This window comes from Psammomys obesus, unplaced genomic scaffold (assembly GCF_907164565.1).
Source record: "Psammomys obesus unplaced genomic scaffold, mPsaObe1.curated_primary_1811, whole genome shotgun sequence".
NCBI classification, from domain to species: domain Eukaryota; kingdom Metazoa; phylum Chordata; class Mammalia; order Rodentia; family Muridae; genus Psammomys; species Psammomys obesus.
In genome coordinates, this window is record NW_026593286.1 from 25,678,219 (window position 1) to 25,705,516 (window position 27,298).

A 27,298-nucleotide genomic window follows, 5' to 3' on the forward strand; every position below is an offset into this window, starting at 1 on the left:
AGCAGCTTTATTCACAATAACCAGGAAGTGGAAACAACCCAAATGTCCCTCAAATGTAAAAGCGATGAAGAAAATGTGGTACATTTACACAGTGGAGTATTATTCAGCAGTTTAAAAACTGGCATCATGAAATTTGAAGGCAAACAGATGGAACTAAACAAAATCATCCTGAGTGAGGTAATCCTGATCCAAAAAGATAAAATATGGTACATATTCATTTATAAGGGGATATTAGCCACTAAGAAAATGATAACCGAGCTACAATCTGTAGAGCCAGAGACGTTAGGTAAAGAGGAGATCTGGGGGGACACGTGGGTCTGGAAGGGTGAAGTGCAAACTGGGGTCAGGTGGGAACAGAAGACACAGGTGGCAGAAGTATCAGGTTGGAGATGAGGTAGAGGGAAAGAGTGCAGGAGAGACAACTGGAATTGGGGGCATCTGGAGGGCTGATGTGGGACCCTAAAGCACTGGAAACTTCCTGGGATCTATGAAGGTGATCCTAATGAGGACTCCTAGTAATAGGGGATACACAGTCTCAACTGGCCATTGCCGGTAGCCAGGCAAGGCTTTCCATGGCAGGACTGGATTGCATTTAATTGAGTTGCTGACCAAGAGGGTCCCATGTAAATTCCAAACAAATAACCCAGACTGTTGCTAAGACAAAGAATTGTTCTCTTTAAACTGACAGTAGGAGTTACATTGCTGAGGACAACACCCACACAACTCACCAAATATGAAGAAGTCAAACTGGTGCTTACTTTATGGTTTCTTTGATGCAGTAAGGTACTCTGAAGGCTACTGAAAGAGAAACATGGACACCAACCCAGCCATAAAACCTTCAACCTACAATCTGTCCTGCCTGCAAAACATGCTATGGCAACAATGGCACAGAATTTGTAGGAGTACCTAGCCAATGTTTGATTTGACTTAAGATCCACTCCATGAGAGGAAATCCATGCCCAATACTGCTTAGGTTACTAAGAACCAGAGGCTAGATAGCTCAGACTACCTGGGATAAATCCAAACACTACTGATCTTTAAAAAAAAAAAAAAAAAAAAAAAGCAATGAATTGACTCCTTTTATTCTGCTATACTCATAGATTGGTGCCTTATCCAGTCATCATCAGAGAGGCTTCCTACAGCAGCAGATGGGAACAAATGCAGAGACCCATAGCCAGAGAATATATATAGAGAGAGTCTAAATTGAAGGTATCTATCAAATATCTCCCCTCAGAGCTCAGATATTCCATGGAAGAGGAGGTGGGAAGATTGTAAAAGCCAAAGAGGATGGAGGATACCAGGATTACAAGGCTCCCTGAATCAACTAAAGGCACATACAAGCTCATAGAGACTGACACCGCAAGCACAAAGCCTGTGTGGGTCTGCACCAGGTTCTCTGTATAGATATTACAGCTTTTAGCTTAGTAATTTTATGGGACTCCTGACTATAAGAATGAGTAGGTCTCTGACTCTTGTGCTTGCTCCTTTTTTCCCCTCCTGTTAGGTTGCCACGTCCAACTTCAATATGATAGTTTTGGCTTCATCTTATTATGTTCATGTTTGGTTGTTATCATTAGAAGCCTGTTTTCGTTTGTTTCCTAATGAGAGACAGAAAGGAGTAAATCTGGAGGGGAAGGCAGGTGGGAAGAAAATGAGAAGAGAAAAGGAAACTATACTCAGGATAGATTGTATGAGAAAAGAATCTAGTTTCAACAAAAGGAATATAATAATAATTGTTGCCTTAACAGAAAATTTATATTACCCCCCCAAGACAGCACAGCATGGCTGAAGAGTGCCTTGGACAACATTTTAAATCTTGTCCTCACACCCATAGAGATGTGGCTACCACCCTCATCAAAAAAGCCTCTCTTTCCAGTGAGAGTAGACTAGCACCAAAACCACAACTGGACACAGTGAAAACATCAACAGATCATAGTGAGCCCACCTCAAGATCTACAGCACAGCTGTTACATCTGTGACTCAGGGGACACTTCAAAAGAGAAGAAATTTTCTACCTTTCCTTAGCATGTCCATTGATACTGCCATTGTTCTAGTCTTGTGTATGTAACCATTTTTAGGAGAGACCATTCACAGCAGACTTCCTGGTCCTCTGGCTCTTGGAATATTTCTTTTTACTCTTCTGAAGTGTTCCCTGAGTCACAGATGTTAGAGCTGTGTGTGTAAAATTGTACATACACATACATAACAATAATCATCAAAAAAAGGCTATCAACTAGAGAGTAGGTAGGACATGGAAGGGGTTCAAGAGAGGATAGCTAAGAGGGGCTGGAGGCAGGAAAGAAAAAAGGAATGTGATGTATTTAATTCTATTACAATTAAAAACATGCAAAGAACTGCAACAATATAGGTAGAGATGGCTCTAGGCAGTAAAGCTCCCAAGAACCAGCCTGGCTAGGAGTGCATCTTTCTGGGAAGAGAGCTTTGTAATCATTTCTTCAGAGAGCTAAGAGAACTTGTGCCTGTGCAGCAAAAAAGCTGAGGTTATAACTTACAGCTGCTATTTTGGTGCCTGGTACTCAGGAAAAGCAAAGAGAAACCAACATAACCCCCATCTTAAATTATCCCTGTATTTGCCAACTACATATAAGCTATTTTTATTCTAGAAAAAGGTATTAGTGGGAGTCTATGTGCCAAAATAGGAGGTTCCATTAACCTAAGAAGTTAAAGAAACTCTCCCAGTAAAGCAATGGCTAAAGTACAGAAGAGAAATAAATCCAAACTTGAATCTTCACTTTTTTTCCCATACATTCCCAGCCATGTGCTCCCTTTAACACTCTAAACCTTTCAAAACAGTGAATAAGATTGAGGTAAGCCAGTTCCTAAAGTGTAACACAAACTTATTAACTTACATGTAACAAGTTTTGTTGTTTGTTTTTTTTTTTAATTAAGAAGTAGCAAGCAGCACACAGGGAAGCATCCATGCCATCAAATGATTTCTTCCAGAAATTCTTACCTGAAGCACAATAGGATCAATGCAAGTAAACTTAGTTTCTTCTCTATATAGATACTCAATGGAACACTTCAACAGAAGGATTTTGGGGTTTTTAATACAAGAATTCATCTAAAAAAATAATAATAATAAAGTTTGTTAAAGTTTTGCACTTTATAGACCTATGTCATAATTTTAAATTCATATTGCTCATAATTCCTACTATTATCAAACTCTATTACTTTTGGGTTATTCTCTTTTTTTTTTTTCAAAGCAAGTTCTTCAAAAACAATTTTTTCTTACTTATCCCTCTATACAACTCATTATGTTTTTGTTTTTAATTTCTCATGCTGTAAAAACAAATAACATGCTCTAGGTGGCGGTGAGTATTATACACAGACTATTCACACACTCCAGACAAGCAACTTTGAAAATATATTTCAGTCTTTCTAAATTTCAAAAGTAGAAAACGAAGGAAAAAATTAATGGTACTTGAACATTATTCTAACAGAGTAAATTCCCCAATAATCTTAAATTGGCAAGCCCAACTAGATAATGTCAAGTTAAAAGAGAAAACTTTAAATTCTTTTCAAAAGAAGAAATTTGTGTCAACACTCCTACCATCCAAGTAAAGCCACGGTAGAATAGCCTGGGTCCTACCATCAAGGTTTCAGTTTGACCAAACTCACACAGCCCAAACTGGCAAACAGTTCTAAGGACAGTAAGTAACTGAGGAAATATACTTAGGGCTCTAATATTAGAGAATACATCTAAATATGATTAGTGAGGCAAACCAATAATTCATGGCTATATTTCTTCCTCTCCTACACATGATTTTCTTCAACTCCTAAAAGGACACAACACATCTAGTCTTTTGTTTGTTTGAGATACAGTTTCTTTACATAGCCCTGGCTATCCTGGAACTTAGCCTGTATACCAGGCTGGCCTCCAACTCACTGAGATCCACCTGCCTCTGCCTCCTGTGTGCTGGGATTAAAGGCGTGTGCTACCACCTGACTAACACACTTACTCTTAATTCAATAAACATTACTTATTTTGGTTTGATAGTGTACCTTAAAAGGGTAATCTCCTGATTTACAAGATAGTATATGTAAATACCCAATAATTTTTGGACCATGTCTAAGAAATAATATTGAATTCCAGCATAGTATTTATAACTGATCATTAACAATTTTTTAAAAGTTAAATGTCTTATAGTCAGCCCTCCATACCCATGATTTTCACATCCTGGGTTTCACCTACTGCAGATAGAAAATATCCACAAGATGGAGGAAAAAAAATCTGTGTCCTAATCATGCACAAATTAACTTTTATCATTATAATTTATTATGACCCAAACAGTACAGCTTAAAAACTATTTATACATTTACACTGTAGTAGCCATGTAGGAAAGAACTCAACAGATTATAGGCAAACACTTGCACTTGAACATCCCAGATCTCAGCATTCCCTTGAGACTCTGGAACCAATAACCCGCAACAACTCAAGGGCAACTGCTCATCTATACTTATAAATAGTGAAAACAGAACTACAGTTCAAGCATCTACTTTATCTACTTTATGGCTGTCTCAACTTTTCCAGCAATAAAACCAATGTCTCCTGTGATAAGGCCAAGGTATCCCTAGTTTCCTTGATGATTGTGAAGTAGAGCAAGATGTGAGATTGGTATCATAGTTTCTCAAAATGTGAAGAGCAGGGTGCTGATAAGACGGCTCAGCAGTTAAGAGCTCTGGGTGTATAATTCCCAGCACCCATGGCAGCTCACAACCATCTGCAAATCTAGTTCCAGGAGATCCAATGCCCTCTTCTGACCTCCATGGCATCAGACATACACGTGGCACACAGACATGTGTGCAAGCAAAACACCCACAGAAAATTAATCAATAAAAATTTACTCTACTGTGATGACCAACAGATGACACTGAAATATCCATAGTGCCTACTTTAAATGTAATAGGATCCTCCCCTCACTCATCTACCCTTTCCTATTCCCTTAAACCTACTGATGTGCTGGTCTAAGAAGTTTGGGGATCCACATATTTAAGAAGGTGCCCAGCAAATCCTGATATATGCTATACTTTGAGAATTAAAAGCCCTCAGAAGTTCGAACCCTTGGTGAGAACAGAGACCTTGCCTGCTTCCTTCAAAGCCAACTGACAGTCCAACATTTACACTTTCAAAACTCAAGATTCCCTAACATTCAATATCTAACCTAACTTCCTGTCTTTGTGCTCATACTCAAGAGGCTTTAGAGCTGAGGGTAGAGGCAGAATGGGTGAGAAGCATAAAATAAAGACAATTCTGCAGTAGGACCAGTTGTAGAAAACTAAACACCTGAATGAACAGTCTTTCAGAAAAACCCTGCCTGGAGGCAAGATCTAGGGAGACAGGATACCAGTATCCTTGCCCTCTACTTATCTGGAAACCATCCTCTCACCTTCCTTCTTCTATCTTATGAGCTTCCATTATTCAAATTCCAATCCATCATCAGCTCTGGGAGATATTCCTGGAACCTCCAAACTTTCACCTCTATGAAACACATGGCTAGGTACCCTTCAACATCTTCTTTTCTTGCATAATTAAGAAGTCCCAACTTGTGAGCTTAACAAAAAGCCATGGTCTACTAAATTTCACTGCTGAACTGAAACTCATTACCTTTTTATGTGCAATGTTTTTGGTACAAACAAAGCCATTGACAACCATGGAATCAAATTTCTTTCCACCTGGGATCTAATAAAACAAGAAAACAAGAAAAATCAGTGATATACCCTCAAACTTCATCAGATGGCTATTATTTATTATGCCTTTACATCTTTGAACTATAACATAGTTAAATAAAGGGTAAGAAGATATATAGTTCATTTCATCTCATGATTATCTATCTCATCATGACTGTTTTCCTACCCTCTACTCTCTTAAGATCACATATGCTACTCTACTCATTGACTAAATGAGCTGATGTCTGTGGCACTATTTTTAACATTAAATATTATAGATAAAACATACATTCGAAAGTTAGTATTATCTAATTAAAGCACTTACCCACTCTTTCCCTCATGACAGTGACAGTAACCTCTGAGAACAGACCTTCTCATAAATAGCATACCAAGAAGAAACATTAAGAAAGGAAGAAACTGTTTATTTTGGTCCTCACCACACACCCAACTCACTCCTTCCACGCACCTCTCACTTCCTATGAGGGCTACCAAGAGCTCTGTTTGTATCACTGACATGGCAACAGCTCCTTTCAGATCACCTGATAAATGACTATTAGGCCTGCCTAATCAGTTCCTAGCATCAGCAAACATTAGCAAAGCTCACCTTCTTGATGTGGACAAACTGACGGATATCCATGTCATCATCCTGGTGCTTGACATCAGGTCGGACTGTCTGAACAACCTGGCAGACGAGTGACACAATGATGTCCCTCCAAGATGATGACAATGATTCATTATGAAGCAACTGCTGGAGTAGTGCCATCATGTGGTTATGATTAGCTGAACTACAAAATGTTATGAAAGCAAGTTTACACAGTTAATACTAAAAACACAAGAGGCACTCTACAAGAAAAAACATTCCAATTATGGCTCACACATAAGATCTTCCATTCAATTTTATTCTTTCAATATATCTTCACCATAATGATTCTGTACAAAAATGAAAGCTGGGAATATCTTCAAACTAATAAAAAACCTTCAAACTGCTAAATTAAAATTTTAACACATAAATTGGGAACTCTGTTTTATAAGATATTTCATCAGAAGTCAGAATATATTTTAAATTAGTATTTTTCACTTTATAAGGAAAAGGAATTAGGCATATGCCCAAGTCACTGAAAATTACAAAAACTATAGGTGAAAATTTAAGGTCTAGTGCCTTACAGCAGCCTTTCCATGGCTTGCTTCTCCTCATTCTCCTCCCGCAAGAGCTCCAGGTTGTTATGATGCCAGCCCAGAGGAGTGAAAGGCAGCTCTTTGGATTTTTCCTCTACTCGTCGATTGAATAAGGACTCTAAACATAAAATAAGAAGTTAGTAATTTATTCTCATGTTTTACATCATCAGCTCATAGATTTAGAAAATAAAAAATCTCTGAAGTTGGCCAGTATAAATTATTGCCAAAAAATGGCAAAGACCTGTAATCAATATACAATTAAAATACATAAAAAAATATGCAATCATACATATATACATACGTCAACACACTAAAATGCAGAAGCAGGGCTTGAGGTACAGCATTTCTCTAGCACATGCAAGACCCAGCAACAACTGGCATCAGGCAAAATCTGAGCACAGTTACTAAAAGCAACTTAACCAAAGTTACAGGGACTCTTGCACCAAGAGTGTCAACATGAATTCTGAAACACAAACAGAATGGTAATTCTGCATCCTGTTTGTCTGGGTTTCTCTGTGTAGCCCTGGCTGTCCTAGAACTCACTCTAAACCAGGCTGGCCTCCAACTCACAGAGACTCACCTGCCTCTGCCTCTGTATGTACTGGGATTAAAGGAGTGTACCACCATCTTCTGGCTATTCTCTTTGTTTTAAAGCAGTAATTTTCAACCCTCCTAACACTGCAACCCTTTACTACAGTCCTTCGTGTTGTGGTGGCCCCAACTATTAAGTTATTTGTGTCACTACTTCATAACTGTATTTTGTTACTGTTATGAATCACAATATAAACATCTGTGCTTTCTTAAGTAACGCTGTAAAAGAGCCACTTGATCCACAAAGGGGTTGTGACTCACAGGTTGAGAGCCACTGTTTTACAGTTACTAAGAATGCAGATTTTCCACATAAAATCATAAACTGAAAACCACATTCAACTGAAATCTGAATGATAACAGTACAACAGAGTCACGTGGGCCCTGAACTCCCAAGAGAGTAACTCAAATGGACATCCCTAGCCCCAGATGACAGTATAAAGATTCTTCACAAATCCTCCACTGTACTTTACAACATAGGCCTTAAAACAAAATGTTTAACAAAATAGACTAAAAAACAAAACCATAAAGAAATTATATTAAATAAAACATTATATAAATCGCTTACGTAAGACTCTGAAAAGTCCTTACATTTTTAAAAAGGGTGAAATGACTGGGTGTGGTAGTGTACACCCTTAATCTCAGCACTCAGGAGGCAAAGGCTGCAGTATAGCTCTATGGACTTGAGGCCAGCCTGGTTTACATTGCTTTGGGAGCTGGAGAGATGATTCATAAGTTAAGAGCATTTGCTGTTCTTCCAGAAGATGGAGTTCAGTTCCCAACTCCCACATCAGGCCAACACCTTTGGTGTCTCTGCTGGTGCCTGCACTCACATGCACATAAACACATGCACACACACACACATGACCTACAAAAATACAAACAGTAATTTTTAAAGGGGTAAAATAGACAACAAAAAATTAGATAGATAATAATGTTTTACAAAACAGGTGCTCATTAAATAATCACTGAATAATATGACTGAACAAACAGGGAGAAAGAGATAGGAAATTCTAGTACTTCCTCTTTTAAAGCAAACCAATTTATATAAAGTATGTGTCATGGGTACATGAGGCACAAGACTGACACTTTTCAATTACATGACCAGCCAGTCTATAAACTTCTAAATGAACCAGATGTTAGGCCTGCCAAGCTGCCACTGGCCTCCACTATTCCAACTTGCCCCACCTCCTCTTTTTCTGAAACTCCAGGAACTAAGAAGACCAGGTAAGGATCCTTCTTTCCCTTTATCTTTTCTTCACAGTAACGTTAAAGGTAGGAGAGGTTTTTGTTCATCTACTCTTCTTTAGTAATGAAGAATGAAACTCATCAGTGGATTAAGTGCTTTATTCTCTTTTCCCTACTTCTCTTCCCAAACATCAAGTTCAAGCGATGAGCTCTCTGACAAAGAGGCAATCCTTGACAATACGTATATCAACATTTACTATTAATATAATGTCTTCAAAAGAATACAACACAAACTATTCAAAAATAATTAAACAGTCACTCTGACTTTAAAAGTCTCCTCTCAAACCAAGTTTATACTCTTCACTTCCAACATACTCCAAAGTCATTCTACACATTGAAAAATCATGTTCCTATGATACCAAAATAATCAAATACAGTCAGCACTTTCTGTCAATCCATGTGCTAAGACCTCATGCACACCATCACTTCAAGTACAGTTGTTTTTAGATTACCTTTGATGAAGGCATCACTTATTGAGAGCTGCTGTCCTCCAGTGTCAGAAACCAAATACTCTGCAAACCAGGAAGAGAAAGAGGAAGGAAAGATATGTGACCATATGCCAGCATAATTATGCAGTAAACACGCACACATACAAGGCTGTGTTAATCCTATAAAACACATTACCATTCAGCAAACTTAAACATTTTCACCAAAATGTCTCTTTACAAATTGTTCTATAAATTTCATATTAAACTATTTTCAGGAGATTTAAATGACAACAGAACCATTGGTTCAAATGTCGGACATTTTTAACAGATATTTTCCCAAATGACATTTAGTTACCAAAACAGAACTAATTTTTGAAACTGCTTCCACACTGAAACATTCAAACTGTGAGAACCTACATCTATGTTCCTAGGACATGGTCACTCAAAATAGCTCCAGAATAAACTCTCTCTTACTACTTAAAAACAAAACAAAAAAAAAAGCAAAGGTCTTCAATGATCAGCATGATAAGCCTTAAAATACTGTACCATTTTCCTCAAGTATTACTGCATTATTTAACAAATAATGACTATTTACATACAAAGTACTTTATAAAAGCCACCTTAAAAACAGTACAAGACTTTTAAGCTTCAGAATATATGCAATAAAATAAATTCATATGGCAGACAATAAAGGTATAATTCAAGGAATTTTTGTTGTTAAGGTTTAAAAATCATAGTTTCTGCTTTTTAAAAGCTTCTAGCTTACTACCAAATCTCTGTAATAAGAAACTGATGAATACAATCTGAATGCTTTCAAAGCATTTAAAATATTTTTGAAAATTGAAATTCTATAAGTGAACTTTCCTCTAAACAGAGTTCAGCAGGGTTTTTTCTACTAATGTGAATATTCTCACAAAACTTTTCCACATTCATTTTCAAGCCAGTATAGTCATCCTTCCAGCCAGGAAGCAGAGAAAGTATTTTTTTACTTAGAGAACTGAAGTACACCATATAATACACCCAGGTATGTAGGCAACATAAATACTTTCTTTCTATACTTTATTTCTGGGAGAAATAAGCAATGGCAAATCCTGTTAATTCAATTATTACACTGTTCTTCAAAAGCCCTAATTCTCATCCTAAAACTGAGATATCAAATTCCAGGAATTACCGTTTTCCCCTCATATTATGGAAAAATTTAAATCCACAAAACGTCCTGCATACTGTCCACCTAGATTCAAAGATTGTTGGAAACTTGTCATATCTGTTTTATCTATATGCCTGTACAAGCTTTTAAAGTTACCCTGAAGCCAGAGAAGTGGTTCAGAGGTTAAGAGCATCTGCTGCTCTTCCAGGGGACCTGAGTGAGTTTGATGCCTAGCACACACATGATGGCTCACAACTGTCTATAATTCCAGTTCCACAGCACCTGACGCCATACTCACAAACATACACACACATACATGTAAATAAATAAATTTTAAATGTTATCCCAATTATTTCAAGTTACACACAACACTTTGCAAGTAGCCTATCAGCAGGCATCACTTTAAAACAAGGGCACTATTATCTAAAGCACCCTATCATTTAAATAATTAGGAAAACAGACAGTCCTGTAAGAATCATAGAACTGATCCATATTCAAATTTATCTATTTGCACAGCATCTTTCAAGGACATATTCCTGAAAATTGAATCCCTCCAAGTCATACATGGAATTTGCTCGACATGCCTCCTCATTCTCTTTTCACCTAGAACAGATCTCCTTTCTTTTCATGATAATGAATTTTGAAAGAACCAGGCAAATGTCCTACACAATATCACACATTCTAGGGCTGATCCAGTGTTTCTCCATGGGATATTTAATTTGTTCCTCAATCCGATGTTTTCTATCCATGGGAAATCCACTCAAAGGGCTTATAGACCCATGGCTTTCACCTGTATCTCAAGGTCTAGTTACTAATTTCTAAAAACAGTTCAGAATCCTGCTTGCAACACAAAATAACTTTCAATAGTACAAATATTCAAAAAAGTGAAGAATTACCAAACCAGAAAGCACAGTTAAGTTTTATAAGCTTTTGAGACTTTGTTGCATAAGATAAAAAGCAAGAACAATTTTTCTTAAGTATAGATATTTCAATAGTTTTAAAAATCCAAATTTCTTCAGCCATAAGAAATAAAGGACAGTCCACAAGAAACGAACTAATAAGGACTGGCCTTCATGACAGTGGAAGGATAAAGCCAGACATTCCTGTTTGCATGGGCAGAAGAATTCCACTCTTTCACATTAAGTCTGAGTTATTCCGGCAATCTTTACTTATTAGCAGTCTGTGTTCAATTTAACTACAGCAAAATATTTCATCATATTTCAACTTCATAATACAAACTACTTCTCATCAGTATCAAAGGCTAGAAAGCGGGAATTGTGAAGGCAAGTTCAGGTATTAGAGGCTCGTAAATCCTCAAACTACAAACTAAGACTACCGAGGTTGCAAACAACCGGCCAGTTCTGTCTAGTACTTATCATCTTTCTGGTGGTATACCCTCTTCCCTAATAGTCTCACTGAATAAGATAAAGGATCACTCTCATGTTTAAATTATATACCTACATTTTCATTTCACACATGTGGAGATAAAAGTAGACCATTAAGACATTAAATCTACCTAATCTCTGACCAGATCTGTACCCATAACATTGACAGGTAAACACTCAGACACAGCCTGAACACCTCGAAAGAAAAGTGGCAAAGCTCACTACTCCTGACTATTGAACCTGATTTTCCACATAAAAAATATACATCTTTACTTTCAGACATGCTTCAGCTACCTTAGGGGAATGACATTAAGCCTTCATGTCTCCATTTTAAATACTCCAACTCCCCTTAGTCTTAATATAACATTGTTTTCAGCTATCAAAGGATCTTGCCAAAGCAGTTCTATTCATCCATCAGAACGAATCCCAAAACTTAACATTAGACCACAACACAGGCCATTGTGTTGCTGTCAATGAAACACATTTTATTAGGACAGGAAGGAAGGGAACTTTTGTCACATGAATGAATCTTCAGATAATAAAAACTTATAATCATCTCTTTTCATTTCCATTTACTAAATAAACCAATCCTGGTCATTTGATGTACAGCATATAAAACTTTGGTCCTTATCACATAAACCACTGAAGTGGCTTTCTCCAGAGCAATCATAGAAAGCATATTATGTCTAAGTATGTTGTTTTATGTTAAATATACTGAATTTCATCTTAGAGTTAGTCTATCGCTTAATAAAATACTTCAATTTCTGTATCCATTCCTCCACTAACGGGCATCTGGGCTGTTTCCAGCTTCTGGCTATTACAAATAAAGCTGCTACAAACACGGTTGAGCAAATGTCCTTATTGTGTACTTGAGCCTCTTTTTGGTATATGACTAGGAGTAGTATAGCTGGATCTTGAGGAAGCGCTATTCCTAGTTGTCTGAGGAAGCGCCAGATTGCTTTCCAGAGTGGTTGTACAAGTTTACACTCCCACCAGCAGTGGAGGAGGGTTCGTTCCCCTTTCTCCACAACCTCTCCAGCATGTGTTGTCATTTGAATTTTTGATCTTAGCCATTCTGATGGCTGTAAGGTGAAATCTTAGGGTTGTTTTGATTTGCATTTCCCTTATGACTAAGGACGTTGAACATTTCTTTAAGTGTTTCTCTGCCATTCGATATTCCTCTACAGAGAATTCTCTGTTTAGCTCTGTACTCCATTTTTTAATTGGATTACTTAAGGAGAGCAACAGAACCAAAAATTCTGAGCCCAGGGGTCTTTCCTGAGACTGATACTCCAACCAAGGACTATGCATGGAGATAACCTAAGACCCCTGCACAGATGTAGCCCATGGCAGTTCAGTATCCAAGTGGGTTCCATTGTAATAGGAACAGGGACTGTCTCTGACATGAACTGATTGGCCTGTTCTTTAAGTTACCTCTCCCTGAGGGGAAAGCAGCCTTACCAGGCCACAGAAGAGGACAAGGCAGCCACTCCTGATGAGACCTAATTGACTAGGATCGGGAAGGAAAAGAAGACCTCCCCTATCAGTGGACTTGGGGAGGGGCATGCATGCAGAGGGTGGAGGAAGGGAGGGATTGGGACTGGAGGAGGGAGGGAACCACAGGGGGGATACAAAGTGAATAAAGTGTAATTAATAAAGAATTAAAAAAATAAAATAAAATACTTCAAACTCATATTGAATTCTGCTATTCAATATGCGAGCCATTCCTTCTAGATTTTAAAGACATGTAGATTGAAAAACAAAAACGTGGACCCAAAAAAGTATCATACCCTGCCCCAATATAATTCAATACTTTATAAAGTTTTTGTATTACATTTGTGTATGTGTGTGTACTTGCCATAGTGCATATCTATAGATCAGAGAACAATTTGAGGAAAGTGATTATATCCTTCTACTTTGTGGGGCCCAGGGATTGAACTTGAGTCCTCAGGCTTTACAGCAAATGCCTTTACCCACTGAGCTAGCTCACTGGCCCATAACCTATATTTTCTTAGAACTACTTTTAGAAATACAATCAATCAAGGTGTGTTACATACATATATGAAAATATTACAATCACAATGAAACTCAGTATTTTCAACATTACTACATACATATAAAAAGTACTGGACCGGGAAAGAGTTGGCTCAGTAGTTAAGAGCACGAAATACTCTTCCAAAAAAACTGAGTTCAATTCTCAACACCTAGATGGTGATTCACAACCACCAGGCAACACACGGTATACATATATTCATGCAGACAGAGCACCAATACACATAAACCATGTTTATAAAATACTGAACAAACATTTGCTCTGTTCAATGAGGAGATAACAGAGTGTTTGCCATAGGAGCATGAGAACCTGAGTCCAGACCCCAAGAACTTATGTAAAAGGCTGAATTCAGCAGCACACGCCTGTTATCCAAACATTGAGGAACTAGAAATAGGATTCCCTGAGGCCTGCTGTCTAAGCAAATAAGTAAGCTCCAGGTACACTTAAAATTAAGTGAAGAGCCAGGTGGTGGTGGAACACGCTTTTAATCCCAGCACTCAGGAGGCAGAGGCAGGCAGATCTCTGTGAGTTCGATGCCACCCTGGTCTACAGAGTGAGTTCCAGGACAGTCAAGGCTACACAAGTAAACCTTGTCTCTAAAAACCAAAAGGGGATTGGGGGCCCTGGAGAGATGGCTCAGGGGTTAAAAAGCACCAGTTGCTCTTCCAAAAGACCCAGGTTCAATTCCCACCAAATACATGATAGATCATTAACTGTCTATGTAACATAAGTTCCAGAAGTTCTAACACCCTCAGACACAGAGACATTCAGGCAAAACACCAATGTATATAATAAATAGAGAAAAGAAAAAATGTCATACCATCTAGCAATACAGTAATCTAGACTCCTAATATGCCCGATCCTTTAAAGACAGCAGATTCTAGCTTTATGTCACAGATACTTCTTTTAACAAGCTGTCATACAGTCTGCCTACATCTGGCCAGGGTCATTTAGACTAACCATGCACTCTGTTTCGTTATTCTCTTGGACTTCACTTCCCCCCCTTATCTATGTATCTTTCCTGATATGATTAATTTTGACAGAGAAATAACTCTACTTCTCTGATAATTTGGCTGATTTATTTTTTCTGTCAGTGACAACTGGACTCTGTTCTCAGGTATCCTTGACCTTTCTTCCAACCTTCAGTACAATGTGGATTTTTGCGATCCTGTCATTTTTCTTAATGAGTATGTGTCCTTCTTTTAGATTTATCATCACATGACAGTTGCTGCTCACAACTTGCACAATTTATTTTTAAAGATTTAAAGCCAGAGTTTCCAAAATGAATATGCTTTTCAAATGCAGGCACTTCTCCTTTTATTTTCCAGGAAGTTACACTGAGGTTGGCTGTAAAAAATGTCACATTTGAGGCTGCCAGTTCTCTTTCTCAATGACATTCTGAGCTAGATTTCCCACAGTAAATGTGGCCAGCTCAGCAGTCCATCCTTTGCCAGTATGAAGTCTATGATGAAACATTACCTTTTCCAAAAATGTTCACAAAATCCCTAACACCCCAAGAGATAAACTCATCAGCAAAGAGCAAGTGCGCTGCACACTCTGCGCCCAGCACAGTGGAACTGCTACCATGGCCTTGTGCTCAGAGGCAGCTGTCCTGCCGCGACACACGCTACTGCTGACCTACAATCTCGGTAAAAGCCTAATCTCACGGAACTGCAGTGTACAGTGGATCCCCACAGGGTCAGATCTGCCTCACGGCCCTTCACACTCATCCAGATGTTCCCCATCATGTTTCAAACTTCTACACTGAAGATCCCATCATCATGTGGATTTTCTATTCACTGGCAGTCAAATCTCCTTTTTTCACTGTCTCTCAATACCTTATTTTTTAAATAAGGAGCACTTTTTATTATCACAATTACCTTGATTGATATTTTATCACATCTTCATAATAATTTCTATTAAAAAATTATGAGAAATTTATTGAGGCAATGTAAATGTTCCAAGTTATAAAATAAACCTCTAAACTCTAAATATCCTTTATATTATTTTTAGGTTTAAAGTAAAGAGTAGCAAAGAATTAGGCAAGCATTTCAGAAGCAATTAGTTTTAGAGAGTTAAAAGTTTAGAATTCAAACTCTGGGTAAAACCATAAAATTAAGCGCTTTATCTATAATAAAGACGTTGTGGTTATTATTATAATGAACTCCCGTAACTGATTACTGATTTTATTTTCTTTTAAAAAGTGGTACACTGGGATGAGACTTTAAATTAGCTTCTAATTGCATCTAGTAATACATAGCTCACCCTCCACTTTTAAAAAGGAGCAATCCATCCATGCCATCATGTTACTTGTCAGAAATGGTTTGCTCTATCTTTCCTTTCACATCATCTTTTTTGAGTTTTTTTAATAGGACTATTAGCACTTTTGAATTCACAAACTAAAGCATCAAATAAGACAACTAAAATTACAAAATAATTCCTTTTTTACTAAAAAAGAAAATTTTAAAATAAATGTAATGTACAAAAAGGAAAAATTTTCCCCAACCTAAGTTCAAGCATCTAAGCAGTGTTAAATAAACCATTGCTGCAGAATAGCACAGGCAAAGGAATCTTTGTGATGTTAAACAAAGAAAAGACAAAAGAATAGAGCAGAACGTCCATGTTACATATGCAAAGAATTGCCACCTTGGAAGTTGCACATTATGGGAAGAGCAGTCAGATATAGTTCTTTTTAAAGACTATACACTTTAAACTGGGCATGGTAGTGTGAAGGGAGAAAATAAGAAATAAAAAGAATCAACCAAAAAAGGTGTGGAGAGGAGTCTGGAGTCTGGGGGAGGAGGGCGGTGATAAAGGGTGGAACAAAACCAACTCCAAATCCCTCAGCCTTAGGGTCAGAGGAAGCCAGAAGACAGGCTATAATGGGACACTAGGGCCCAGCAATTCAGCCTGTTTGGAATCCAGTTGGTGACTACCTCCTACCTTTTTGGTCAGCAGGGTGAGGGGGCACATGTGGGTACTTGGAGGGCTTCTTGATATGGAAGTTCACGTTGTCCAGCTCCACGTTCAGGCTGATGGAAGCGGCTGAGTCACTGTCCACTGTGGACTGGAAACTGCTGACTGAGGTGCGCTTGCTAGGACTGGCAGAATCTTTTAAGTGTTGGGAAGGGGAAAGAAATATAGGGAGAGGGGAGTAAAAAGGGGTTTTATCAGGGCATTGGAGGAAAGGAAAAAAATTTTTTAATATACAAGCCCAATGTGCAATACCAAAATGGATACAATATTTTCATGTACTTCTGGGTAGACAATAAAATTTAAGCAGGTTAAATTTTAAATGAAATTTTAAATGAGGAACTATATTGGAGGTTCTGCACAGAGAAAGTCTGATACCACAGTAAAGAGATAAGAAAGCTGCCTGCTGCAATATTAGCTGAAGAGTTATTTTTAAGCTGCTGGAAACTAAAAACTAATGCAACATCCAGAAATGTCAGCTGACTAACAAGCTGGTTTCTTAAGAATATACTGTATCTAGGACAAGGATCACTACTATGAGATGTTTTCATCAAATGGGAACCATAAATCATAAACAATACAAGTATTTTATAATACCAACATAGCAATAAGCCATAAAAATGAAAAAATTAGAAAGTCAAACTTACTAGCTAAATTATCATCACCTTCTTCAGCAATCTGCTCTGTGTCACTATCATCAAATTTTATGTCTTTAAACCAAGACGGCTCAGAGTGTCCTTCCACAGAGTTCACCGAGTCACTATCTGGAGAGGGTGTTTCAGAAAATTCCGTGCTCTGAAAGGACCAAAGCAAACCAAGCAATTGGCTCTCAGTGACACTACCACACAATAAAGAAGCTGTGGCCTATGTTTTTATCTTTAACAACTCAATTAATTTACATAGAAGCAGCCAAATAATAAAAAGAGGTGCAGAGCAATATCTGACTGATAACCATACTCTTAAAATTATAATTCTCACTAACTACGAAGCTTATGTAGCATTTTAGGAATAAATATTTCTCTGATATGTGTTTGGCAGGACTTTACTTCATCTTTTAGTTCTGGGTGAAGATAGTATAAAATGTAGTCTAACCCTTGCAACTCTAGAACCCCCAGAAAAATAATTCAATTTTAACAGGTAATACCATACCACTCTATGGGGTTATTTGTCGTTTCTAATTATGGAGCATGCAGTTTCAGTTTACAAATCTTAGTCCTCAACCATCTTAGAGTCTCATCATGTAAACATGTTTTGTGTTTCTGTGTATGTGTGTGTATATGTATGTTCATAAGTGTGTGTGTGTGTGTGTGTGTGTGTATATATGTATTCTTTTACATAAGCCAAAAATTAAAGAATTATATCTTATTTTTGAAATTTACCTATAAATAATTTCTATTCTCATAAAATAAAGAAAAAAAGAAATTTAAACATTTGGTCATTAGTATACCATTTGTATACCAAGGGTCAAAACTTATCTCAATAACTAATGTCATATTTTGCAATCATTTTATTATATACTCTTTATTCCCTCTTAGTTCTAAAAATACAGAGAATAAAACTGAAAAGCATTAAAATTAAGTGACAAGTAACTAAGCACCAGAAACCCAAGTTTAAGCAAAGCCACACCAAACTAACAGTATTAGACCCTAAAAGCAGGTACTCGATGGGGGAGTACTTGGCTAGCTCTGAATCTCATTAAGTATTACAAACAGATTCTTTAGGTGATTCAACTACTTTTTATTACTACACAAATTCAAAATCAGCTACTACAATTCTCATCATCAGTATCACTACAAAATTACCTGCAGTGGTCTATACAGTGCATACTCGTCCCTGAAAAGTTGGTCATGATGACTGACACAATCCAACCAACGTCCATCAACCATTGCTTGTCCAATTGCTATAGCTTGTGCCCTAAATCAAGACCAGGAAAATTTAAATTTCAAAAGGTTATGCAGAGTAATTGTGTAGGCACACGATAAAAACAACTCTTTTTTTTTTTTTTTCATTTCTAATCAAAAAGGAACTGTCAAATGTTCTTTAGATAAGCAATAAAAAAAAGAAATACTTGAAACAAATTAAACTCTTCTAGGACCATAGCAAAGAAGAACTTACTGTTAAGGCAGCCCTTTAGGTAGCCCTTTTTAAAACAAGCTAATTTCAATTTCAGTAAACATGCATGGAGAACACAATGCATTCACACTCATTCTTAACAAAGTAAAAACGGCTGAGAACGGCATGGTTCCTACAATCTCAATTAAAAAGACAACACAAATGTTACAGGGACACAAAAGAGGTGAATGAAATAGATACATTATAGTATGGGATATTTCACAAACTAATAAAGGACTTAGCCAACATTATTTTGTTCAATATTTACAGCTTATTTACAGTACACTGGAACTAAAGGGTCCAAGAATCAAAGAGACTGAATAATTTGACTAAAGACACAAAACTAAAAAGAGATACAGCTAAATCAGGACTCAGAGGTTTCCTGTTGTTAACAGCTATTTAGTTCTTCACTTATTTAGATACGTGTTCCTTCTCATGAGAGGAGGCTCATCTGACCAAATTTCAGAAACTAAGAAATAGCTTAGCTTGAAAGGTGTAGTGGTTTGAATGAGGATGTTCCCTTATGTTTAAATGCTCACACATTTGAACACTTGGTTCCCAGTTAGTGGTGGTGCTTGGGAAGGGTTAAGAAATGAAGCTTTGCTGGAGGAAGAATGGTAATGGATGCTAACTTACAGAGTGAAACCTGTGGTTCAAGATGTACACTCTGAGCATCCTGTTCCTGTCACCATGCCTGCTGCCTGTTGGCATGCTATCACTGCTGCTTTCCTGTTAAGGGTTGGTTTGTTTGTTTTGTCAACCTGACACAGCTAGTCATTTGGGAAGAGAGACCCTTAATTAGAAAAATGCCTGTGGGTAAGCCTCTGGAGCAAGATTAATTCAATAATTAATCTTGATTAATGACTGACATGGGAAGACCCAGCACACTACAGGTGGTCCTACCCCTTGACTAATGGTAGCAGGTGGGTAACAAAGCAGGCTGAGAAAGCCTTAGGGGGCAAGCCAGTAAGCAGCAGTCCTCCAAGGCTTCTGCTTCTGTTCCAGCCTCCACATTCTTGCTGGTGTTCCTGCACTGACTTTCCTCAGTGATGGAGAGTGACATGAGAGTTGCAAGCCAAAAGAAACCCTTTCCTAACCTAGTTGCTTTTGGTCATGGTGTTGTGTTTTGTTTTCATTTATCTCATATTTTGAGATTATAATATAATTAAATCATTTATTCCTTCCCTGTCCTCCTCTAAGCCCTCCCATATACCCCTTCTTGTTCTCTTTCAAATTCACGGCCTCCCTTTTTTAATTAACTGTTATTATATATATATATATGTATTGTGTTTTATCATAGCAATAGAAACCCTAAATAAGACACCCATCATATGTACTCTAACCCTCTGTAACCTTATGCCAAAATAAATTCTTCTGTAAGTTTCCTTGGACATAGCACATCACCACAACAGAGAAGCAGCTAACATAAAAACAATAGATTTTGTCTGTGATTTGTTTTATATATGTGTGATCTGTGAGACAGACTAGGTCCCTCCAGACATGGGTTATGGACTTAATTCTCTATACGGATTAGTGTCTAGATCAGAGAATAGTGGCAAGAATATCCTTTGACCTTAGACTCTAGCTACATTTTCCCATCCAGCTTTTCTAGAGATCCATTTGAAGAATTACTGCATGTTTCAGCATGTTTCATTATGTGTGTTTGTGTGTACATGGGTGCTCACAGAGAAGAAGGAGTAGATGAAAGACAGATTGTAGTCCCTGAGCAGCGCACCACAAAAGCTTTAAGAGGCGTACCCAGAGCTGTCACTTTCCTCCATCGCCACAGTGAAGAAAGCTGAGCTAGCTCCCTAAACCAGGCTAGGCACCCAGGCCATGGCAGACATAGAGGACCTCAAGCCACAGAGACCACCCAAGCCATCCTGCTGACCCCAACCCAAGTGGTGGTGGCCTGCTGCCTCCCCCCAAGCTGTGGTAGCCCACTATCATCCCCCAACTGGCTGTGCCAATACCCTCCACCCCAAGAGCACAGTTTGGCTTTTGAGCAGAGGGCCACTAAAACTTCAAGCCTCATTCCCACCTCAGGGATGTCAGTCCCTCCTTCCCACCGTGGGGCTATAGAAACAGGAGACAAAATGGTGGCTCCTGTCATCACCTCATCAGAAGCTGCCCTGATGACTTTCGCTGCCTCAGACTACTGCTTTGGGAGCCAACACCTTTCCTGCCTCAGAATGCTACTGCTGCCATGGGAGCTGTCCATAATAAGAACATCCTTTCCTGCTGCAGCCCACTACCTTCATGGGAGCTACCGACAATAGCAACTCCTCTTCAGTCTCTGTGCAGGGAAAGGCTTCCATGCCATGAATTCTTTGTATGTTTTATAAACCTTATAAACTTTGTAAGTTCTCTAGGCAGAAAAGTGGCCAGACCCCTGTCTGAGGAAGCTCCAGCAGCCCAGCTCCTCCCCCAGACCTCCGTAACTGTCATCTCTAGCTCCTCAGTAGGACTCATCCCAGATTACTCTAATTTTTGGTAAAAAGTCTGGACAAAAACCTACCAATCCCTGAGCAGGAGAACCGACCAATCGCTAACTAGGAAAACCCACCAATCCGAGCTCCTCAAGCTCAGGACTTGAAATCCCACCAATCCTCACTCTGGAAATCCCTGCCCTAGAAAGCTCTATAAACACACACACACAAACACACACACACACACACACACACACACACACACACACACACACACACCCCTAAAAACTCCTATGTAAATGCTGCGTCTGTGCAGTTCCCTGCTGCCTTCTCCTGGAAGCAGAGGAAGCCACTCCTGGATTTGTCCCTCCTCTCCTAGTTTCGTCCTTCCAAGATTTATTGCCTGCTGTGACTCATTGGAAGAAGCAAAAAAAAAGGAAGAAAGAAGCAAAGAAGAAGCTGGGTTTAAGACTCCCTAAGTTCCTCAGCTAATCAGGGGTTGGGATACCCCTGCCCTGGGAGCTGCAACATCTCTGCTAAGAAAGCCTCTTCTCAGAGCTGTGTGGCTCCTGGGCTCCCCTGTCCCAGGATGCCACTTGTTCCACCTCAGAGCTGGGATATCTTCCCAGCCCTCAGAGTTGTGAGCTTCCTGGACACCCTTTCATTTGAGTACCAATAATAACAACAACACCCCATTCCCCAGCCTGCACTACCACCACAGGAGCAGTAAAAATGGCAGCTCCTGTCAGCATGGTGATAACCCCTCAGTGTGAGCTGTCCATGGTGACACCTTTCCTGCCTCAGCCTGGTGTTGTCCTTCCTGCTCAGATGGAAGGATATCCTAGGACTTGGAAGCCCAGGAAGCACATAGTTCTGAGGGGAGAAGGTATCCCAATGGAAGAGCATCCTGAGACAAAGGAACCCGGGAACCACAGAGCTCTGAGAAGCCTCCTCAGCAGAGGCATTGCAGCTTCCAGGGAAGGGTAGTCCCAGATGAGCTGAGGAGCTCAGGAGGCTCAGCCTTGCTCCACTTCTTCTCTTCATTGCTTCTTGGCTTCTTCCAATAAGAGTCACACCAAGTGGAATACCTCTTCAAATTAAGAGCTTTATTGGAGGGATGAATCCAGAAATGGCTGCCTCTGTTTCCAAGAGAAAGCAGCAGGGAACTGGTCAGGCACAGCCTTTATATAGGATTTCTTAGGGGGTGGAGCTTAATAGGGAAAGGCTTTCCAGAATGGGGACTGGTGGGAATTCAAGCCCTGAGCTTGTGAGCTCAGGGATTGGTAGGCTTTCCTGTTCAGGAATTGATGGGTTCTCCTGCTCAGAGATTAGTGAGTGCTTATCAGATGTTTCACCTAAAATTACCATAATCTTGGATTCATCCTATTGAGGGGCTGGAGATGACTTTTGTGACAGCTACAGAGACTGAAAATGATGTTATGACTGCATGGGGCCGGGGGTGGGTGGGGGGTGTTGAAGCTCCTCAGGCAGGGTCCTGGACACTTTTGTCTTGAGGATTTACAAAGTTTACTAAGTATATAATGTTTACAGCGGGGAAGCCTTTTCCTATAGCATGAATAACTGACAGAGACTGCAGAGGAAGTGTTGCCACTGTGAACAGCTCCCATGAAGGCAGTAGGCTGAGGCAGGAAAGGTGTCATCACCATGGACACTATGCTGAGGTGGCAGTGAGGCTCCGCCAGGAGCCACCATTTTGACTGCTCCTATGATGGTGGCACAGCCTGGGTAGGAAAGGAGGGGCTCTGTCAGCTCTTGGGAGGGAGCCACTTTGATTGCACCGCTCACCTCACCTCAGGGACAATACACGGTGATGACACCTTTCTCAATCAGGTTCTTTGCAAACAAATATTCTCACCAGATGAAAATAATGAGCTAGTTTAGTTCCCCCAAACCATCAAATCACTAAAACAGCACCTTAACTCACAAATATGTTACCCTTACATATTCAAATATACATACTAATATCAATAAACATAAACTAATGAATAATTTTAAAACATTTAAAAATTAAAATACCTCGTAGCAATGTGTCCGTTTCTGATGAGCCAGTTGACTAATTCCTTTCCTACAATGCAGTTGGGATGTGTTCTCAACCAATAACGGTGATCCTGAAATTCCATCCCACTGGTGTGATGGCAGATTTTCTTCCACAGATCCTTTAACTGAACACTGTCCTGCAATCACATCAAAAGCAACTATTAACCACCGAGAGGGATACTGCATACTTGTCAGACAATTTCCTATGGTTCTGAGATCTTAAAGGAACCTGTTTGGATTTCTTCACAGTAGCTAACTGTGATAAGTTAAATATAAATGGCACATACATGAAACAGCTTGAATTTGACTCACTAACTCTAAGCATATTTTTTTTTCTCTTCAAAACAATATATCCCAAATGCTCCTTTTTCTTTCTTTCTTTTTTTTTTTTTTTTAGTCAATGGCACATACTATTGGTTTCTTAGTTAAGTGCAACCTATATTCTTCTTTGGGGACAAGTCAAGGTAGACAAAGATAACAATTACACTAATCTAAGATAAATTACAACTGCCTACACTCCAGATTCTAGGCATCCTCCCTATTCATAACTGTCACGTAAATGTTTCTAAAAAAAAAAAGGTCTTTGTCACCTGGGCATGATGGCACATGCCTGTAATCCCAATACTCTGGGAGGATCTCTGCAAGTTCAGGGCCAACCTGGTCTACAAAGTGAGTCCAGGACAGCCACGGCTACAGACAGAGAAACCTTGTCTTGAAAACTCAAAAAGAAAAAAAGAAAAAAAAAAAAGGCTTAGTTGAATAACTTCCTACTCCAGAAAACCTACAACAATGTTCCTCAGTTATAAACTCAAACCTAAACTTGTATGGGTAGATGTTAGAACACAGTCCAAAAATAAAGTCATGGAGCTGGAGAGATGGCTCAGAGATTGAGAGTACTCTCTGTTCTTCCAAACATCCTAAGTTCAATTCCCAGTAACCACATGGTGGCTCACAACCATCTATAGTGAGATCTAGTGTCCTCTTCTGGCCTGTAGGCATACATGCAGGCAGAATGCTGTATAAATAATAAATAAATAAATCTTTTTTTAAAAAATGGAGTCATGTGAGAATTCAGAGTATTTCTGAGAAAACTCCAACATGAGAAGAGTTTTGTGACAGCAGTTTCTTCAACTTGTTCTTGGAATGTATTTTACAGGAATGCATACCAAGCCCAGCTGACTCTCTTATGTATATGTTTCTTTGAGGGAAGAGAGTCAGCATTCTTTACACTCAAAACTACCACCAGGTTAGATGCTGGACTGGTACCAGAAGAATTTTGCGTTCATCCTCAGTAGTCTCTGTCCTAACACAGGTCCGGTTAGCCCGGGGACTGACAGATGTCTCATGCGAAGGAGCCATAGGAGAGCCAGGCCGATCCAGTAACAGATTAGTAATGCTGGCTGATCTAGAAATAAAAACAAAAAGTAAAATCACAATTTTAAGTTCACCTGCGAATAAAGGAAGAATCATACTTGCATGCTTATGTGCTATTGCTAAAGGAACTACCACTGGAAAAAAGTAGGGAAGGACAACAGAAAATATTGTTTGACTAAAAAAAGTCTGAACAGTTTTAAATACCATAGAAAAACAATTATACAGTTTGCATATTAGTAGTATTTCAAAAGAAACACAAACTTTGCATGTAAAAATAAAAACTGGAAATTCGTTTTTCTAACTGAGAAAAATAACTTTTATTATCTGGGTTTAAAAGTATGTTATGAATGCCAAATCTAGCCTGCCCCTATTTTTATTTAGCCCAGGAACTAAGAATCGGTTGTACAGTTGAAAACCCTGCAATTAATCTGATGATACAAACACTAACTGTGAACCCGACTAAGCAGAATGTTACCCCTCAAGAAAGAATTCTTTTCCTTCTCATTAGCAGGCCTGTATTTAAAATCTGTGTTCAAATATTATTATAAGCTTATTTCATCAGTAAAAAAAAAAGAGTTATAGGAAATGTGTTTCCTCTCATTATGTAAGTACTCACATGTATCCTTAACTTTGTCTCTATATAAAGCTATCAAATGACTTATAAGTAAACTATCAATAACACCAAGCTTTTATTTAGTTTTAATTTAATTGGAAATTTATTATCTACAAAAAAAATGAAATCTAACATCAGTGTCAATAGAAAGGATGAAAAGAAACTTCACTAGACACTACAAAACTCATTTCTGGAATAATCTATCCATTTCTTCATCTAATCCTCACACATTCTATGAATAGGTATTACCATCTCCATTTTGCAGGTTAGGGGGGAAAAAAATCCAGAACCAGGAGCCAGCAGAGTTGCTCAGTGGGTAGGGAGGGGTATTTGCCACCAAACCTAATGACTGGAATTCAAACCTTGGAACCTACGTGGTAAAATGAGTCTTATCTTCTCATCTCCATGTGTGCAGTGGCATGTGCATGCATACACACCTACAAATAATAATAATAAATATATAAATGTAAAACTTTTGGGCTTTGTCTTGTTTTGTTTTAGTTTTTCAAGACAGAGTGTCTGTTTGCCCTGGCTGTCCTGGAACTCACTCTGTAGACCAGGCTGGCCTCAAACTCAGAAATCTGTCTGTCTCTGCCTCCCAAATGCTGGGATTAAAGGCGTGCACCACCATGCCTGGCTCCGGCTTTTACTTTTATATCCTTCAATGTATTCATTACAAAGGACAGACTCCTTTTTAAGAAAAGAATAATAAATTAGAGCACTTCATCCTCTAAATTCCTTTATTTAATTCTCCAACAAGAGAAAGATTTTACAGATTAGAATATCACCTAATAATTATAGAACTGACTGAATTAGGAAAAAATACCACCCTTTTATAGTAACAGTCAGAAACAGCTGAAACTGACTGAAACAATGCAACCTCAAATTAACCCCCACATATCTCTTAAAAATGACAAAGGAGGAACTTGACTTTATAGTTTAAAAAAAACAAAAAAAACTTAAGATATAATCTTACCAAAAAAATAAATCAATGTGACCAATGAGATAAATGGAACCAAATCCATTCTAGTAGGACAGAACTAAAAGAACACAAAACTTTACAGTATTCCTACCAGGAAGGAAGGAAGGAAGGGAGGAAGGAGGAAGGGAGGGAGGGGAGAAGGAGAGAAGGAGGGAAGGAGGGAAGGAGGGAAGGAGGGAGGGAGGGAGGGAAGGAGGGAGGGAGGAAAAAAATTATACCCTAAATCCAATCCAATAATTATCTGACAAGCACAGGCCAATGGGAATTCTACTAAAAAACTAGCTATCTCTTTACAAATCTACTATCAGGAATATAGAGGCACTATTACATAGGAGAACAGACCAAAAGATATGACAATTAAATGTGATAAATGAACCTAGAAAAGGTCCCACCTTCTTCAACCATGTCATGATCTCACATAGGATCACATAACTGAATGTGGAGTCCTAAAAAACTTATGAATGTACAACAACCAAAACTTAAAATCAAACATATAATGAATCCAGCCCAGCACCCGTACTGACACCTTCTTCTGGTCTCCATGGGCAATGCAGACAAAATACCCAAACACATAAAGTAAAATAAATATATCTTTTAAAGAGAGTTCTTTAAAACATCTTCGGAGCAATCTTGATCAAAATCAAAACAAGTTATATTGCAGATGCTGACTCTAAAGATTATTAGGACAGCAAAACAATTAAAAATAAGAAAAAAAATTAAAAACATCAGTGAACACATTACTATATTAAAGAAGAAAAACAAAAGTTAAAGAATGACACTACTTAAGTTCCAGACTTACAAAACTGCATTTATCAAGATCAAAAAACACTGGTAAAAGAAAAGACAAACGTGCTAATAAAACACAACAGAGTTCAAGAACAGACCCTTAAAAATAAGAGTCAAGTGATCTCTGGCAGAGGAACAAAGGGAGGAAAAAAAAAGCAACAATGATTTTTTTTCAATACACAATACTAGATCAAATGGATGGAGCCATACAATAGATAGATAGATAGATAGATAGATAGATAGATAGATAGATAGATA

At 38.4% G+C, this 27,298-nt stretch overlaps 1 protein-coding gene across 6 annotated transcripts in view; it reads right to left on the reverse strand.

Moving 5' to 3' along the window:
• The window catches only part of Pikfyve (phosphoinositide kinase, FYVE-type zinc finger containing), a 95,632-nt gene that overhangs the window by 45,735 nt on the left and 22,599 nt on the right, over nucleotides 1–27,298 (reverse strand). For 4 of the 6 annotated variants that reach the window (XM_055616667.1, XM_055616665.1, XM_055616668.1 and 1 more), the window contains 10 exons: nucleotides 24,552–24,690; nucleotides 23,265–23,422; nucleotides 18,489–18,600; nucleotides 17,334–17,481; nucleotides 16,657–16,824; nucleotides 9,153–9,212; nucleotides 6,853–6,982; nucleotides 6,293–6,473; nucleotides 5,627–5,701; nucleotides 2,975–3,082 (listed from right to left, as the gene is read on the reverse strand). In XM_055616667.1, coding sequence (XP_055472642.1) covers nucleotides 2,975–3,082; nucleotides 5,627–5,701; nucleotides 6,293–6,473; nucleotides 6,853–6,982; nucleotides 9,153–9,212; nucleotides 16,657–16,824; nucleotides 17,334–17,481; nucleotides 18,489–18,600; nucleotides 23,265–23,422; nucleotides 24,552–24,690 — 1,279 coding nt within the window. Of the gene's footprint in view, nucleotides 1–2,974; nucleotides 3,083–5,626; nucleotides 5,702–6,292; nucleotides 6,474–6,852; nucleotides 6,983–9,152; nucleotides 9,213–16,645; nucleotides 16,825–17,333; nucleotides 17,482–18,488; nucleotides 18,601–23,264; nucleotides 23,423–24,551; nucleotides 24,691–25,646; nucleotides 25,674–27,298 lie in introns of those variants that run through there. The other 2 variants (XM_055616669.1, XM_055616670.1) reach the window with 2 other exon arrangements.